Source organism: Anopheles coluzzii, chromosome 3 (genome assembly GCF_943734685.1).
Source record: "Anopheles coluzzii chromosome 3, AcolN3, whole genome shotgun sequence".
Taxonomy (NCBI): Eukaryota; Metazoa; Arthropoda; class Insecta; order Diptera; family Culicidae; genus Anopheles; species Anopheles coluzzii.
Window position 1 is genome coordinate 13128304 of NC_064671.1, and position 18215 is coordinate 13146518.

General features: G+C 40.9%; 3 protein-coding genes and 1 non-coding gene across 4 annotated transcripts; 3 read left to right on the plus strand and 1 right to left on the minus strand.

Annotated features, from left to right (window-relative positions):
* The first annotated feature begins 462 nt into the window (after window positions 1–462).
* Window positions 463–1433, plus strand: LOC120956561 (uncharacterized). Its single transcript, XM_040378110.2, has 2 exons — window positions 463–626; window positions 699–1433. Exons 1-2 carry the CDS (start codon window positions 579–581, stop codon window positions 1374–1376), a joined length of 726 nt encoding a protein of 241 aa, XP_040234044.1. The 5' UTR covers window positions 463–578; the 3' UTR covers window positions 1377–1433.
* A 1819-nt stretch (window positions 1434–3252) lies between these two features.
* Window positions 3253–4293, plus strand: LOC120957348 (uncharacterized). Its single transcript, XM_040379511.2, has 2 exons — window positions 3253–3393; window positions 3458–4293. The coding sequence occupies exons 1-2, from the start codon at window positions 3340–3342 to the stop codon at window positions 4151–4153; spliced, it is 750 nt and encodes a 249-aa protein (XP_040235445.2). The 5' UTR covers window positions 3253–3339; the 3' UTR covers window positions 4154–4293.
* Window positions 4294–11979: 7686 nt separating this feature from the next.
* On the minus strand, window positions 11980–12052 carry Trnav-aac (transfer RNA valine (anticodon AAC)). The gene has a single exon. It is a non-coding gene; the product is annotated as a tRNA-Val (tRNA).
* A 347-nt stretch (window positions 12053–12399) lies between these two features.
* On the plus strand, window positions 12400–17902 carry LOC120958713 (lysosomal alpha-mannosidase-like). The gene is made up of 6 exons (XM_049610754.1): window positions 12400–12639; window positions 12743–12845; window positions 12915–13522; window positions 13585–13718; window positions 13779–15678; window positions 17885–17902. Exons 1-6 carry the CDS (start codon window positions 12502–12504, stop codon window positions 17900–17902), a joined length of 2901 nt encoding a protein of 966 aa, XP_049466711.1. The 5' UTR covers window positions 12400–12501.
* The last annotated feature ends 313 nt before the right edge of the window (window positions 17903–18215 follow it).

Here is an 18215-nt window from a genome sequence, read left to right on the forward strand (position 1 = left end):
CCGTCTAGCTAAGCGTTGTATGTTGTAAAATGTATGTAGTTTCGTAAGTTCCTTTGAGTTTTTTTGAGGTAAAGCAGTATAGCATAAAATAGGTCATATACTATTGCCGTAAGGCATAAGCATCACATTTTTGCCCTTTAAACGATATATATCTGGCATGGCGATCATAAAAAAATCATAAAGAAACAGGATCATGATTCATGAGCCTATTTTCAAATCCTTCTGTTCGCTTATTATTAGCGCTCAGTTTCGTTTTCGCCTAATGGTGGAAACTGTCATATCAGTCTTACTGCTAGATAATAAGTGTTGTAAACTGACGCGGCCATAAGTTGCTCTTTTGCTTACCGGATACAGGTTGGTAAAGTTGTACCAATATTTTTTTATAACTGCGCGGTCCCGACGATAAGGGATTATCATCTCCTCAGTAGTCCGTTGGCTCGATTTGAAACGGTATAAAATGTCGTTCATCGGAAGGCGTTTGTATCAGACGGTGAAGCGACTCCCATAGCAGCGCATAGCTAGACTTGTAGCGATTTTCCATTGGAAATACTTAAACAAATTCAAAGTGTCCGGAAACAATGAAGCTTTTGATCGTGCTGGTTGTGCTGTGCTTGGGTGTGGTGACGGTAGGTTTCAGGTTTAGCAATATTAGATAGTTCAAAGGCCAAAATGACTAATAGTAAACTCCCTTTCCATAGCTCACCGAAGCGGCCCGTCCCGTCTCAACGGAAGTGGTGCAGAAGCTGAAGGAGCTGGAGCCGGTGTACAAGCAGCTGCAAGATAAGGTGATCTCCGAGGTGGCCGGAGCCAAGTTGGCCACTGCCACCGCTACGGATACATTCTACAAGGGCGTCATTGCCGATAAGGAAACATCGCTGACCCGTTCGATCCAGCTGGAGGATGACATGACTTACCAGTTCAATGGACAGGCGTCGTCCGTCGATGCGTCCTGCCTGCAGATGCTCCGCAGTATCGTGGACATGAACATGAACGTGGCCGGCTTTGGCTATACGAACTGTGTGAATAACGTGGAGGCGGGAGTGAAAGCTGAGCTGGCCCGCGTCTATCAGCTGCTGCAGGTGGACGAATCGGAACTGTTCGACATCAGTCTGCTAGATGTGTTCAAGGGCGAGAACATCATTTCCAATCCGGCGAAGATCATTGCCAAGCTTACCGAGAAGCGATCGGAGATTGATGGCATCTCCCTAAGCTTTGTGGCGGACATTAATGCGGCCGTTAATGCGTACTCGTCCCGGCTGGGCGATATGCAGAACGAGTACAAAACCTGTCTGCTCGGTAACGAGTCGGTGCTGAAGGGTTCGTTCGAAAGCACCAAGAACCAGCTGGTGCAAACTTGCTTGGGCGCAATTGTGTAAGAAGCAAAGGTTTGCGTGTGGTTTAGAACACAAATAAAAGGATCAATGATAAATGCAGCAGAAAACAGTCTGGCCTTATTCTTGTTTTAGTCTAACAGGACTTTGAATGTTTTGATAATCTTAAGAATCTGGTATATCTTTATACCTTCCTGTAATCCCAACCTTTTTTACTATTCTATGCATGTCCTTATTTATGTTTTAAGTGTTTGCGTTCTTAAAAAAACTACACCAAAAAATAATGTGAGCGATATTTGTTAAAAATGAAGTAAAATGTCAAAAGCTATATGTTTTTTGAAGCCTTAAAACTATAGAACTCAAAAGTGTTTTTTTTTATTGATTCAGTGTTTCGAAATCATATAAAATTTTAATATTAATTTGCACCTTAAGATACGAACACTATGGCTATAGCTAGCTGTACCAATCGTGGATGTAGCCCAAAACCTGTGGAAACTTGATATTTGAAGCTCAAAATTTTCAAAATATTCTACTTTGATTAAAAAAATTCATTCGTGGGGTACTTTAGAGCGAAAATATCGTTCATTATAGCCGTAATTCATGCTATAGGCACAATTAGTACACTTCCTCTACTGCAAGCATGCACAGAGAGAAGTTCTTTAGGTTCTGTAGTGTTCCCTAGCAACACTTTTTTTTTCTACAATTCATCATGTCGCGCACTGGTGATCGCTCAAATGTTACTTGATCACTCACAGCCAGCTATCATATCGCTTTCTTATCTTGAATAATTGGCGATTGTCATGATAGGCCAATACAGTTAATCCGGTATGGCAGGTCTTTTTTAAAAAGCTTTATCTCCCAATCTCCCAATCTCCCAACGAGTAGGACTTATCACAATCAGTGTATGTGCTAGCTTCGAACGAAGGATTATCTGTTTGGCAATAGGATGGGGGTGGACTGACAAACAGCCGTAATTAATCTCGCGAATGAGGAATTTATGATTGATATGACTGAGGAGCAGGATATCCGTGTGTGATGAGTGAGCTGCTATAAACCCGATGACTAGCAATGTAATGCAATCAACTTGTGGGATTCTATTTGATGTTCGTCTCAAGATCTGGTTTATGGAGGATGTGGAGAATGCATACCATGTTGATGTCTAGACATGATGACACCCTGAACTCCTGCGAGTCGTCTAATCCAATAGTCAAAGTGACGAGAAGTGGCCCTTTTTTACTTAGTGTTTGTCAACTTATACAACTGCAGCTGAATCTGCCATTAATTTATATTAGAATGATATTCATACATATATAGTTTACAATTAAATTAAAAATATGACGTCTCAATCGTGTTTAATACCCTTATTTGCATTTTTGCATGCCATAGCAGTTAGTAAGTGATATTTATCAGATGGGTATCGAAGGCCGTGAGCCCTAGTTTAAGCATGATCGTTTGTACATTAGACACGTTCATGCTTAAAATAGCTTAACAATGCTATTTCATTGTTTCGATAAGATAGAAAAAAGAGTATTACGAAAGAATGGCCATCTCAGGTCCCATACTTTCGTGTCTAAAGACTTAAATCAATAATCACTATACACTATATGCATTCAAAAAAAAAATCCTTAATTTAGCAAAAGCACACCGCTATCACTGAGCCATTGGCTTAATTTAGTGAGTTCCGGTTCGTTGCTTCCGCCGCAACCATATCAATAATATATATTGACGTCGTCGCACGCGTGCTTTCAATTTTATTCCACAGAGAACAAGGTACCGGCTAAACCTCACATCCCTCATCACATGCGTAATCAACATGATCATAACGTTATCACCTATCCTGATTGCTGTAAAATGTGCGATAAGCTTTATAGCCTTTTGTTCGATTTATCATCACCCGGATTTGGGGTAAGGTATAAAATCAATACACGTTGGTTTAACGAAGATCAATCTTACATACAAAGTGTGTGCAAAGTGTGTGAATTTCTATTGGGTTGTTCCAGGAAGCACAATGAAGTGGTCAAAATTCATTTTACTCTCAGCCTTCTGTTACTGTTTCAGTAATGTACGTGTTGTTGCAAGGGAAACAATATCTCACAAATTAATACCCCGATTCACCTATTTTGCAGATTCTCACAGTTGACGCCGGCCGTTTGGCATCGATGGACGTGGTCCAGCGCCTGAAGGAGCTCGAACCGAAGCATACCGAAATTAAGCATCGCATAATTAACTTCGTGTACTCGGTCAAATACAGCTTGGTGCAAAAGACGGACGAGTTCTACAAACAAGTGATCAGCGCAAAGGAAGGATCTCTCGCCAATTCGATCGCCCTCGAAGATGAGCTGCTTTATCAGCTCAACCATCAGACCCAGGCAGTGGATAGCAGCTGTCTGGACTTCCTGAAATCGATCGTCGATAGTAACATTAACGTGGCGGGCGTTGGATTTTCCAACTGCATCAATGACGTTGAACGTGGCGTAGAGAGCGAGCTACATCAAGCACAGAAGCAGCTCAACGTGGACGAATCGGAAATATTCTACCAAAGTTTGTTGGACGTGTTCGAGGGTGAAAATGTAATCGCCGGTCCGGACGCGATCGCTGCGAAGCTGCAGAAGAAGGCAGCAGAAATTGATGCATTCGCTAGTGATTACATGTCGGGAGTATTCAAAGTAGTGGAACAGTTCTCCTCGAAGTTATGGGATTTGCGAAACAGCTATCAAAGGTGTCTGAATGTGAACGAATCGGTTCTGAAGATGGCATACGATGTTTCGAAGAATCAGCTAACCAGCACTTGCCTAGGTTCAATTGTGAATGTTGAACCTTAAGTTGCAGTGGTGGTGTTAGTGCAATTTAACAGTCTTTTTCTGTCGTGATAGTGGGCATTCGGGATAATATACTTATACTCGACATACAATTTAATCATCTTGAATACATACATGTGGTACATCGTTGAAATAAAATAACATGTTCTTATTTATGCAAAAAGGTTTGTAGTAGCTTCATTCAACGAAATAAAGAAATATGTTCACAGCTGTGCCAAAGATAAAACTGATTTCCACAGAGCTATTGTTTGAGCAATTTTGTCTTAAAATTTTATCTACTAATAAATAATTAACTTTTGCATCTATGGAATACATGGAATATTTATTTGGTAGACATCGCTTTTGAAAAAACTCTGAGATATCAACGTAAAAACGCACATTGTCTTGTATACCACTCCCGAGCCGTATTAGATTCAATTAAAAGTGCCTAGGTTCAACAGGTTGCGTTAGTGTTAAGTTTAAACAACAATTCTGCAATAAAAACATAAATAGTTCACCAATTGTGTAGGTATATCCTCATTTGGAACCAGTCAGAGAAAGATGGAGACAAAGGAGTCATTTTAGTGCAGCTGTTGGAACTGCGTCGACAATGTAACTTGTATTTTTTGTTCATTTGTATCACATTAACATATTCCTAGATACCTTATGCTTGTATCTTGGAGAAGTTAGGGTTAAAAAAAAAGAAAACAGACTAATCCATTCTTTTTTAATTCATTTGACATGCTCCATTAAACAACATTCGTGAATGTGCTAATAACACCTACGTGAGAACAGCACAGAATCAGTTATGCTGTGTCATACAGAATCAGTGCAACGTAATAAAAGGAACAATTCCCAAAAATACACATGGTCTGTGATAATATGTTGAGTGTTAATTTAATGTAAAGTGGTAATAATACGTGATTTTAATCGAAGAAGAAAATCTGTAACAATCACCTTTAAAAAAAGGATGATAAGCAACACACGGACGGACAACTCAAGAAAGGAGAATGATAATGGATTTGAAACATTCCACAAATCGAAATACAGTGGAGCGCCGTTTATCCGGGCTTCTCGGGACTTGACCTCGCCCGGATATGCGAATAACACGGATAATGAGTCAAATGATATATTTCATCATGAATTCCAGATTATTTATTGAAACATTATCTTATTTTTTGATAAAAAATAACCCAGATTTTATTAACTTCATGTTTTCCCAATGAGAATATTAGAAATTTTCCATGAATTATAGCGTTTTTTGTGATGAAAATGTGCTCTTATAACCGCTTTTTCAAATAACCTCCTCATAACGCAATGTCACCTTTGTATTGAACTGTCATTTTCAACAGCACGGATTAACGGACAGCCGGATAAAAGGTACCCGGATTAACGGCGCTCCACTGTAACACTAGGCATATTGTGCACAGACAAGTACAATCACTTCCACATTTGTTTGCAGAGAAGCACACAAAAGCACTTCAATAAACGGTCTACGGCCTAATTTAAACCCTAGGGTCCTAGACACATCTAACACGCACGAGGAGAATCTCACTAGATTTACAAAAATAATAGTTCTTTTTGCCCCAAATACGTGCTAGTCTGTCTAAGAATCATCCCATCCGTCATATTTCGTGTGATACTGATTGCGTGATTCTCCCTTCGGTTATTGTTCGAATATATTAAAAATGTAGAAGTGGAGTATGTTCATTTGTAAAGTTTGAATTTAAATTTGTTGTAAATTACTAGGGTTATGTTCGGAGCTGAGAGAAAACACGTCTTGTTTGGTTGGATGCAGTAACGGAAGAGGGTTTTCTTTATTCCTAATTTTGACAATATAATTCTCTCTATTTGCTATAAAATTTCGTTCTGTGTTTTCATTACTAAATCCAGTTCTCATGAGAATCATCTTGCGTTGGTTCATAACAACACTCCTCCTCAACGCAAGTTCCCTTACGCTGTCGTTGTATATCTCACAGTGAAACACTTAACCCTATCAAGCTTACTAACTTCTGTATTCTAATCCTGGCTAATGGTTTAGTTAATAGATCCGCGATCATTTCTTCTGTTGAACAATAGACGCAGCTGATCTGTCCTTTCTTAATTAGATCCTTAGTAAAATGATAGCGCGTTGCAATATGCTTAGTTCTATTACTCAACTTTTCGCCTGATAAGATTTTCAAACAGCTCTGGTTGTCTTCGTGAATAATAACTTCCTGTACATCGTTTAATTCCTCAAGAAGTAATTTCAACCACAGCGCTTCCTGTATCCCTTCTGATATTGCGACAAATTCTGCTTCGGCTGTTGATAACGTTACGCATGATTGCTTTCTACAAGTCCAACTAACCGTACCGCCGTTTACTTTAAAAACATATCCACTGTTGGATTTTCTATCTATTCTGTTCTCGGCCCAATCTGAGTCACAATAGCCAATTATACCATTATCGCATCCTTTTTCGCTCAATCGTAGACGATAGTTAATGGTTCCCTTTAAATATCTCACAACTCTCTTTAACTCACACCAATCGCGTTGTGTGGGTTTACTTATCTTTTGGCTAAGTATTGATACGGCTGCCGATATATCTGGTCTCGTGTTAATCGCAATATAAAGCAATTTGCCTATTAACTGCTGATACTCCTTATTATCAGAAAGTTCGATTTCTTCTGCTTCGATCTTTATGTACCCTGGATCAAGAGGAATACTAGAAGGCTTTGCATCTGTTAATCCACTAGAGATAATTACATCTTTGATGTAGTTGCGCTGATTAACAAAATAATCTCCTTGCTTATTTTTCTCTACTTCTATTCCAAGAAAGAATCTTATGTCGCCCAAAATGTTAACCTCAAACGACTTTTTCAATTCAGCAAGCAATGATTCAATCATGTCAAGATTATCTCCCGCAACTTTCAAATCGTCTACATATACTAAGACGTAGCACCATTCCTTTCCGCATCTTTTCCTGTACAAGCAACTGTCTGCTAAGCAATTCGTATATCCCTGGCGCTTTAGTTCTTGATCAAGTCTCTGATTCCACGATCTTGCTGATTGTTTTAAGCCGTATAGCCCTTTCTTCAATCTACAAACCTTGTTATCTTCCACTTTCACACCTTGTGGAACTTTCATAAAGATTTCTTCTTCTAAATCGCCGTACAGAAACGCGGTCTTAATATCGTACTGCTTTACCGCCATTCCCCTTTTTGCCGCAATCCCCATTAGCACACGGAAAGTCGTCTGCTTAACAACTGGTGCAAATACCTCATCATAGTCAGTTCCAAACTGCTGACTAAACCCTTGCGCAACAACACGAGCTTTGTAACGCAACAAATTTCCATCCACATCTCTCTTAGTCTTGAAGACCCACTTGCTGCCTATCGCCTTCCGTCCCGGTGGTAGGTCTACCAGTGACCATGTATTGTTAGCCTCAATAGACTGAAGCTCTTCTTGGATAGCATCCATCCACTGTTTAGCATCTTCAGACTTCATAGCTTCAGCATAGTTTCTGGGATCTTCTCGCTGCGAGAAAACAACTAACGCTTCATCAGACTCGCTCTCTGGTGTCGTATAGTCCGAGTCACTCGATACGTTTTCTGCTTCGTTAGCTAATGTTGATGAAGGAACAAATTTGCGATTAATGACATAATCTTTGTACTTGCTTGGAAGTTTGTGTTGTCGTTGACTGCGCCTTGGAGTTTCATTGCTCTGATCAAACCTTGTTGGGGTTTCTTCTGTCTGACCATCCGATGCTTCTTCTGTTGGTGAAATATTAATCGGATTATTACGTGTACTATTTGACTCATCCTTTCCTTCAGCAAAAAGCAGTTCCAGAAACTCAACAGGAGTTGTTTGTTCCTTGCCAAAACCTTCACATTGACCTTCATCAACGACAATAATATCACGACTGATAATTATTTCGTTGGTGGCAACGTTAAAAACTCTAAATCCTTTTGTGTTGTGTGCATAACCAAGGAAAATGCACCGTTCGGATTTTGGATCGAGTTTTACTCGTTTCTGCTTAGGCCTGTGTACCATAACTGTAGAGCCAAATATTTTGAGATGTCCCAAATGTGGTCTTTTGCCTGACCATGCCTCCTCTGGAGTAATGTCATTTAACGCTCTCGTAGGACTCCGATTAATTAAATATACAGCAGTGTTAACTGCTTCCGCCCAAAATCGCTTTGGTAACTGCGCATCGTTTAGCATGCTCCGAACCTTTTCAACAATAGTGCGGTTCATCCGCTCCGCTACTCCATTTTGTTCTGGAGTGTACGTGCATGTCGTTTGATGACATATTCCATCACGTTCCATACTCGCTTTCATACTGGCATTTACATATTCACGACCGTTGTCACTTCTAAATAATTTTATTTGTCGACCACTTTGCCTTTGTACCATCGATTTAAACTTCTCGTATACTGTCTTTGCTTCATCTTTAGACTTGAGCATATACACAAATACTTTACGTGTTGCATCATCTATGAAAGTCATGAAGTATTTTGACCCACCAATTGATTCAACTTCAAATGGTCCACATAGATCTGAATGAATCAGTTCTAATTTTTCTTTGCATCTTTCTTGGCTTGTAGGAAACGACTCTCTTGCATGTTTGCCTTCAATGCACGCTACACAATTGTACGTGTTAGTTTGTTTAGTTTGAATGCCTTCGGCCATGCCTTTTAATCTTTGAATACTTTGGAAATTCAAATGTCCTAGTCGCCTGTGCCATATTTCATAGGATAAAAATGTTCTCACTCTATTTTCATTCAATCGGTATAATCCATTCTCAGCAATACCCGATGCGAACACTTCTCCATTTTCATCAAACACTTCGCATTTACGTTCTGTAAATACCACTTTGAAGCCATTTTTACATATTTTACTAACTGATAGTAAATTTGTAGCTAAGTCTGGTACTTCTAACACATTTAATAAATTTACCGCACCTTCTTGGCAATTTACGGAAACTGTGCCCTTCGTAATAGCTTTCATGCTAGCATTGTTTGCCGTACTAACCTCGTGACATATGTGTTGTCTTTCCGAGAAATCTACACCTGATTTTGCCATGTGCGAACTTGCTCCTGAATCAAAGTACCATTCACATTCACTCACATCACCCATTGCCAACACAGAACTCATTGCACGTGTTTTATTATTTTTCTTGTGCTTCTGCTTTTCAGGACAATTAATCGCAAAATGCCCTAGCTTTTGGCAATTGCAGCATGTAACCTCTTTTGTGCTTCTCTTCTTTGCTCCTCCCCCTTTACGCAGGTTAGGATTACCTCTACTAAAGAGCGCTTCATCATCTTTGTGGCACGTGGTTTTCACTTCTTGCAAAATTTTTAACTTTATCGCATCTGCCTTCATGGCCATTCCCGATGCTTCCAATCCCATAACCATGGGCGCGTAATATTTAGGTAATCCCATCAGCAGGATTGACGAAACCCAAATATCACTCACTTCGAAGCCTATTTCTCTAAGCTTGTGGCACGTAGACATTATTGCATCAACATATGCTTCGGTCGAAGAAAAATTATTTAATTTGAACGAAACAAGCTCTTGCAATAAAGAGATACGTCTAAACACACCATCATCAGTGAACGCAGCTTTAAGCTTTTCCCAAGCTTCCTTTGCTGTATTAGCGTCCATCACAAGGCTGTAATTGTGCTTTTCTAAGCTAAGCGCGATAGTGGACAATGCCCGCATGTCCATGTCTTTGTCTACCGCCTTATCGTCTCTAGCCGTTACAATATCCCAGCACCGTTCTCTACACAACATCATCTTCATCGCGAAGGCCCACGAAACGTAGTTCTCCCGTCCTTTCAACTTTTCGATACCTACGTTCATTGCGAGGTTGTTGCTCCCGACCGCGTGGCCGCTTAGTGCTGCTGCTCCTGCGCTGCTCTCTCTGCTCGGTCCTGCGGAATTCGCTTCCTCCGTGCTCATTTCTCTCGTACACAAAATTTCACTCTTTGTTCGGGTGATGTGAAGTGTGGCACTTTTATCTTCGATAGAATATTAATTACTTAATTTTGGATTGGGTCTGGGCCCATAACCTGTTGTAAATTACTAGGGTTATGTTCGGAGCTGAGAGAAAACACGTCTTGTTTGGTTGGATGCAGTAACGGAAGAGGGTTTTCTTTATTCCTAATTTTGACAATATAATTCTCTCTATTTGCTATAAAATTTCGTTCTGTGTTTTCATTACTAAATCCAGTTCTCATGAGAATCATCTTGCGTTGGTTCATAACAACAAAATTCATTTCCGTTTCTGTTGCATGCAATTTTATTGCACACAGGAAATATTTCACGACTATTCTTGCATGCCAGGGAAGATAGGGTTTGCATGAGTATTTTTATCGATTTTTTTAATCTATATTTTTAGGATTTGTATCACGGTATAATGTTGGTTTCCACAAACCAAACTGTGGTTTATGGCAAAATCCACAGCCACGTCTTACGATTGATTGTCTTTTGCTCAACTTGTTTTCCTACCATTTATATGAAACAAATAATTCAATAAAAGTTAAGAAACTGCAAAAACTCGTGAGACGGATAAATAAAAAAAGGAAGCAAACAAAACGGGAAGCATTACAAATTTCTTAGAAAAATAGCATGCATGTGTTACATTTAAAGAACATATTTAAATCTAAAAAAAAAGTCGCAACATAACATAAGACCTTGTAAATCAATGATATTTACAAAACGAAGAAATTAGATACAGTGCTATTAATCAAAATACTGTACAAAAATCAACCTTCAATACCATCCACACTGTTAATCGTCCGTTACAAGAGATACAAAAAAAACTAAATACTAAGTAGGAATTTACTACTACGTGTTGGCCGTATACGTCGCCAAAAAGCAAATTTTCTGCCAAATCAAAATTAGCAAATATAATGCAGACAAAAGTTTGATTGTATTTTATATAAATAAATGTAAAGCCATTTTCATGGTGTTAGAAAGTCTGAAAAAACGATAGGGTAAAATACAATCAAATAAATGTTTACACATCAACGAGCAAATGTCAATAAAGGCTATCACTATCAAACGAAGCTGCAAACCAATGCTCATTATGTTCACGAAGAAATTCAATCGCTTAGCAAAGCCAACTCAAGAGCTACATGTAAGTGAATGGGCCACAAGCACGACCTACCGACCAACTGACTGACTGACTGACGCTCGGAGCGGCTCCGTAAGTAGATCGAAAGGAGCGCAGAATAGAGAAATGACCACAGCACGCAGACAGCATTTTCACTTTCATCAAACTTAGAGCACCGGCCATACCGGCATCACCTACGTCACCTTCACCTTTGCCGGCGTCGTGACGAGATCTGGCTGGGCCAACCGTTTCCGACAATCGAATGTCACGCGGTGTCCGTGGAGAGAGGGCGCAAAGGCGGACGCAGCATTATTTCTCCGCAAGACGCCAATAATTGCCCGCGTCACGTTTTATGCTCTTTCTTCGGCTCCTTCCACCGGTTTGGTCAGCTAGCAGACTGTGTGCATTGCCGCCCGGGTGCAGCTTTACGTGTACTTTCCCCAATGGGAGAGCCCTTTTTCGAGTGCGTTCCAATTGTGGGGCGCTATGTTTGTACAGGCGGTAAGGTGAGTACGAACAAGAATGGAGGAATTGTGTCAAAATATAGGGAACGATAGAGTGAAATTTGTTCAGAGATTCCATACGATTAATCTAGACATTTCTAATGGTAGTATCGATATTAGTGCTTTAAACGCTTGGTTTGTATTATACCATTAAACAAGCTAGTCAGTAATAAACAATTCTTTTTTTAGTCTTTGTACATACAAATACCTGCATATATAGAAATATAATAAATGAAAAAAAGTTTCGTCTGTTTCCGCCCGGGATCGAACCGGGGGCCTTCCGCGTGTTAGGCGGATGTGATAACCACTACACCACGGAAACATGTGTCGGATGATACGTTAATTTCAAACCGGGAGTGCCAATGTTTCACAGGAAACAATTGATTTTTCTATTGTATGCTTGTAAACAACTTCAGACTTCTTATCAGCAGTATGTGACGTTGCTATTTGATTTGTCTCACCTCAACATTTTCCCCTTATTTTTAGCTTCCCTTCTCCCTATTCCTATCATTCGGTACTGATAGAAATACACACCGCGCACCGTCTGGTTTGCGATTATTCTTTCTATCGCCCTTTCTCCACACTCCCGGTCACCACCCGTGATAAGAAGCATAACACGGGCACTACATAAATCTCTGCCCACCGTGAAGCGAGCGGCTCGTTGAAATCAAACCATCATCATACCCGCAACCATTTGTCAGTCGATTGTGAGTCGCCGCAAGAAGAGCTACAACAAGTTTGGCTGGGTGGGCTGTCATTAACCATTTCGCGATGGTAAACGGGGACAACATTTTCCCGCTAGTGCTGCTGGTGTTGCAATGCTTTCTGGTCGGCATCCGGACAACGCCAACCGGTTCTAAGCCATTCCTCATCTCACCGGACGCGGTGAACCGCCATTGTGGCTATGAGGTGAGAATCAAGCGAACCGAACTGGCGAAAGTGTGATCGATGGATTTACTGTCGGTTGGGGTTTGGTTTGCCACCTCCGCTTCGCGTTTTATTTTTGCCATAGGGTTGTCCGGCAGTGAAGGAAGGCATGCTGAATGTGCATCTGGTCGCTCATACGCACGATGATGTTGGATGGCTTAAAACGGTGGATCAATACTACTATGGAAGTGAGTGGGAATGGTAGCCGGATGAAATAAATACAGTACAAGACTCAAACTGTGTTACCTACTCCTCAGGTAGAAGCACCATCCAAAAGGCGGGCGTTCAGTACATTCTTGACTCGGTCATCCAGGAGCTGTTGAAGGATGCCGCGCGAAGGTTCATATTTGTGGAGTCTGCGTTCATGCATAAATGGTACACCGAGCAGAGTGAAGAGATGCGCCAAACGGTGAGGGATCTGGTTTCGGAAGGACGGCTAGAGTTCATCGGTGGCGCGTGGAGCATGAATGATGAGGCTGCTGTTCACTATCAGAGTGTCATCGATCAGTTTACGTGGGGTTTGAGGTTCTTGAACGATACGTTCGGTGAGTGTGGACGGCCGAGGGCGGGCTGGCAGATTGATCCGTTTGGGCACTCGCGGGAGCAAGGGTCACTGTTCGTGCAGATGGGGTACGATGGGTTATTCCAGGGACGGTTGGACTTTCAGGATAAGAGCAATCGGATCGCAAACAGAACGATGGAGATGATGTGGAAGACGAGCGACAGTCTGGAGCAGAGTGAACTGTTTACCAGCGGTCTTTACTACATCTATGCACCACCGCCTGGCTTTTGTTTTGATGTGCTGTGTAACGATGATCCGATCATTGATGGGCCGTATTCGGCGGATAACAATGTCAAAGAGAAGGTAAGACTCGCAATGGTAAGCCGAGGGTTTAGGATATATGATTTTTTGTTTGTTTGAACTAGGTGGATCTGTTCCTGGACACAGTGCACAACATGTCCAAAACATTTTTAACGAACAACATCATTCTTACAATGGGTGAAGACTTCCATTATCAGGATGCAAATATGTGGTTCAAAAATTTGGATAAACTCATAAGGTATAGAAACTTTAACTTTTTACAACGTTAAATTACATTCTATCTTATATTCACTAACAGATACACAAATCAACGTCAATCGGAAGGATCCATGGTGAATGTGTTCTACTCCTCGCCTTCCTGCTATCTGAAAGCGGTTAATGAAGCAAATGTGTATTGGCCCACCAAGTCAGATGATTTCTTCCCCTACGCATCGGATCCTACCGCCTTTTGGACGGGTTACTTCACTTCTCGACCCACCCAGAAGCGGTATGAACGTGAAGGAAACCATTTCCTGCAGGTTTGTAAACAATTGTCCGCTATTGCTCCAATGAAAGAATCGTTCTACGAGTCCCATCTGACTGCACTTCGCGAGGTGATGGGAGTGATGCAGCATCATGATGCGATCACTGGCACTGAGAAGCAACACGTCGCTGACGACTATGCTCGCATGCTGTACGAAGCCTTTGAGGCTTGCAGTGCCAACACTCGCTCGGCACTGAACCAGCTGACTGGTGAACGAGATAGCTTCAAGTTTGACTGGGGATACTGTAAGCAAGCGAACGTGAGCGCTTGTGCAATGACCGAGAGTTCGGATAACCTGGTGGTTCTACTGTACAACGCACTCGGGCACAGCACGAATGATTTCGTGCGACTACCGGTAAAGGAAGGCAACTATCTGGTACGAAACGATCGTGGCCAAACGGTACGATCGACGTTGATTCCGATTCCGGGCTCGGTGATAGATCTTCCGTTCCGAGAGAGCGAGGCCACCCATGAGCTTGTGTTCCAAGGAGAACAGGTCGCTCCCGTCGGCTACAAGTCGTACTACGTGTCGAAGGAAGAGTCGAAGAGCTCGTCGTCCGCTGCAGTAATGCGTCAGGAGGATAATGTGAGCATAGGGAACGATCATTTGACGGTTCATTTCGATGAGAACGGCTTCATGAGCCAGATCACGATTGATGGAGAAACTCATCCGATGAAGCAGAACTTCTTGTATTATGAAGGAGCGTATGGAAACAACGAGGAGTTCCGTAACCGCTCTTCTGGGGCGTACATCTTCCGACCGAACGGAACCGAGAAGGCCGTGACTGATGTTGTGGAGATTCAGGTGGTGAAGAGTGATCTGGTGCAGGAGGTGCATCAAATATTCAACGAGTGGATCAGCCAGGTGATTCGAGTGTATGCCGGACAGGAACATGTGGAGCTAGAATGGCTGGTGGGTCCGATCCCGATCGACGATAGCAAGGGTAAGGAAATAATCTCTCGCTTTGAGTCGGACATCAAGAGTGAAGGGACGTTCTGGACGGACTCGAACGGACGAGAAATGCTTCGCCGTGTGCGAAACCATCGCGATACATGGGAACTGGAGTTATCAGAACCGGTTCCAGGAAACTATTTCCCAGTGACAGCTAAAATTACCATTGAAGATGAACGACACCGGCTGAGCGTGCTGAACGATCGTGCACAGGGTGGTTCCAGCTTGGTTGACGGTCAGCTTGAGCTGATGGTCCACCGTCGATTGCTTCGTGATGATCGATTCGGTGTGGGGGAAGCACTAAACGAAACACAGTTCAACAACGGTCTGGTTGCTCGCGGTAAGCACTGGCTTATGTTCGGTTGTTCTCCAATTACCAACGCAGGCACTCCAACGCAAGCTGCAAAGGAACGGTTCCTGCAAAATAAGGTTCATCTGCCGTCGTGGGTGTTTGTGGCACCTTCGACGGACTTTACCTTCGATCAGTATCTTACCGAACTTGTGCACAATTTTACCTTCCTTTCGGAATCTTTGCCACCGAATGTGCATCTTCTAACCGTGGAACCTTGGAAGGATGATACGATGTTGTTAAGATTTGAGCATTTGTTCGAAAAGGGCGAAGATAGCCAATATTCACTGCCAATTCAGATAAACGTTCAGGATTTGTTTGTGAACGTGAATGTGGTTAGTCTTCGCGAAACTACGTTGGCCGGTAATCAATGTGTAATGTGTTTGATGACTGTTACGGTTGCCATGTGGTATGTTTTGAACTCGCGTTGGTCAGGGTGGCCTTCGTCATCGTTTGCCGAATTAAGTAGAACTGAAGTGGATACTGTTTCGAAGCGGACGTTCGACACTTGATCGTCCAGGCGATCATAGAAACCTTTAGGAGGTTTCCCTTACTGGAAACGTTGGAGTTTAGAGGCCTTACCTTGGGCAGGGGGACATATCTAAACTCTTTAAATGAGAACTCGATAGATGTAGGATGGGCATAGTCCTATCCTGACAGTCCGAACGAATCTGACCTGCCATGATCGGAGTTGGTTTTATTTATACTCTCTATTTTGTGTCAGTTATGCTGAATGTCAAGTTTTGAGTTTACATATGGTTGTGCTTATTATGTAAGGTCAGTTCTGGGTTCTGACGCTTACGCGGTGTTTTGTTTCCTACGCTTACGGTTCTGTTTGTACACACGAGGTACGGTGTCTCCGTTGGTTGCTATTATGCAATGTTATTGTTTTTACGCTTTACGCACTTGAAACGTTTTTGTGCTGGGTAATGTTTTTCTGCTGTTTTCGCACCTACGGGGCTGTGTGCGGGTTGTGTGTTTTAAGTGTTTTTGGACAAGGGTTTTTCTGCTGACTTACAATTCCTGGCGTAAGGTTATTTATGTGGTTTGGGTTGTGTTAATTTCTTGAGTGGTTATTTTATCCTTTTTTTGTGTGTTGTGTGGTGTTGACAATTTGTGTTTATTAAGTGTGATGAGAATTGCGTGTGAATTGATTATAGACAGTATAGCATGTGCATGTGCATGCTACACCTCCCCCCTTTAATAGAATAACGTAATGAATTACAATGATTGAAGTTATTCTCCTGTGTACTTAATTAATCTATTTTTGTGTACTGTAGAGATTTTCTTTGTTGTATTATTTTGTATTACGCAATTAGGCCCTTGGTCACTTACTACTGTGAAAGGTCCAATGTAGACTGGATCTAATTTTTTCCTATTTTCATTTTCCAAATTTACCTGATCTCCTAAGTTTATAATAAGTGGTACTGTATCTTTATTTAAGGTTTGCTGTCTTTTAATTTTTGCTTTTATCAAATTTTCTCTGGCAATTTCGTTTGATTTTTGGAGTTTATATTTCATTTCGAAATAATATTGGTCAATATTATAAACTGGTTCAATTTTTGTTTTAAATATATCTTGTGGTAAATTCGCTTTTCTACCAAATACTAGTTCGTATGGTGTGTAGTTTGTGTCTGAGTGTTCTGTTGTATTGTAAACAAATTCGTAAAATTTTGTCCAATCGTCCCAGTCATCATGATGTTCGTTTGTATAGCTTCTTAGGTATTCGTTTAGACATCTATGATTTCTCTCTAATGATCCTATTGTCTGTGGGTGGTAAGCTGTGCTAAAAGTTTGTTTGATTTTTAAAATTTCTGAGATTTTGTGTAATATTTCATTGTTATATTCTAGTCCTTGATCTGATTTTAATTCTATAAATGTTCCGAATGTAAGGATGAAGTTTTCTACCAATGCCTTGGCTATAGTGTTTGCTTCTTTGTTATGGATAGGTATTACTACGATATATTTCGTTAAGTCACATTGTATGGTTATTGCATACCTGTTGTTTTTGTTAGTTTTTGTTAGAGGTCCTACTGTGTCGATTGAAATTATGTTAAATGGTTTTGTCGGTGTTGTAGTTACAACTGTTTTTTCTTTAGTATGTCTAGTCGTCTTATTAACTATGCATGCTTTACAATTTCGTACGTATTTCTTGATATCATCTTTCATATTTTTCCATTTATATTTTTCCCTTATTTTCTGGTACAGTCTGTACTGGCCTATATGTCCTCCCGAAGGGGTCATATGATAATCTGAAATTATTCTCAGCCTATCTTTTTCTGTTGTTATCCATCTAGTTGGAGTAAACAGGATTATTTCAAACTTGGTAATAGCTCTGTTGGCGATTTCCTTAATAGTTTGTTGGGAATATTCTTTGAATAAGTGGTCTTCTTCTGACCATGCTAGCTTATTTCTTCCATATTGTTTCGCGATTTTGCACATTTCTAGAAGAGCAAACTCTAATGCTTGACTTCCATTTACATCATTTCTCAAAAGAAATTTTCCTAGTGCTTTACTATATGAATGGTTGTATATTATGAATTCAACGTTGTTTTTAATTCTCTGCGTACCTATTTTTAGTACCTTTCTCACTTCTAAAGGTCTATCTGTTTTCCACATCGCGGGGTGATCAGTCCCTGTTGTTGCGATTGGTTCGTCTTTGTTTATATCAGTTTTCTCGTTATTTTTCTTAACCATGGCTCTTGTATTAACCATTAAAATCGTTTTGGATTTTGGTATTGATGCTTTTAGGTCATCTGAGTTAAGGATTATTCTTGATAGTGCGTCTGCCGCAACATTAGCTTTACCTGCTAAATATTCTATTTCAAAGTCAAATTCTTCTAAATCTAGTCTCATTCTAGTAAGCTTAGAAGTAGGATTTTTCATACCAAATAAGTAAGCTAGTGGTCTA

What these genes read in the sequence shown, in the direction of transcription:
- LOC120956561 (XM_040378110.2), top strand. Translation starts at nt 579, where the DNA reads ATGAAGCTTTTGATCGTGCTGGTTGTGCTGTGCTTGGGTGTGGTGACG. An exon ending in TGTGCTTGGGTGTGGTGACG is followed by an intron (nt 627 to 698) that starts GTAGGTTTCAGG and finishes CCCTTTCCATAG; the next exon opens with CTCACCGAAGCGGCCCGTCC.
- LOC120957348 (XM_040379511.2), top strand. Translation starts at nt 3,340, where the DNA reads ATGAAGTGGTCAAAATTCATTTTACTCTCAGCCTTCTGTTACTGTTTC. An exon ending in TCTGTTACTGTTTCAGTAAT is followed by an intron (nt 3,394 to 3,457) that starts GTACGTGTTGTT and finishes CCTATTTTGCAG; the next exon opens with ATTCTCACAGTTGACGCCGG.
- LOC120958713 (XM_049610754.1), top strand. Translation starts at nt 12,502, where the DNA reads ATGGTAAACGGGGACAACATTTTCCCGCTAGTGCTGCTGGTGTTGCAA. An exon ending in GGATCAATACTACTATGGAA is followed by an intron (nt 12,846 to 12,914) that starts GTGAGTGGGAAT and finishes CCTACTCCTCAG; the next exon opens with GTAGAAGCACCATCCAAAAG. An exon ending in ATAACAATGTCAAAGAGAAG is followed by an intron (nt 13,523 to 13,584) that starts GTAAGACTCGCA and finishes TGTTTGAACTAG; the next exon opens with GTGGATCTGTTCCTGGACAC.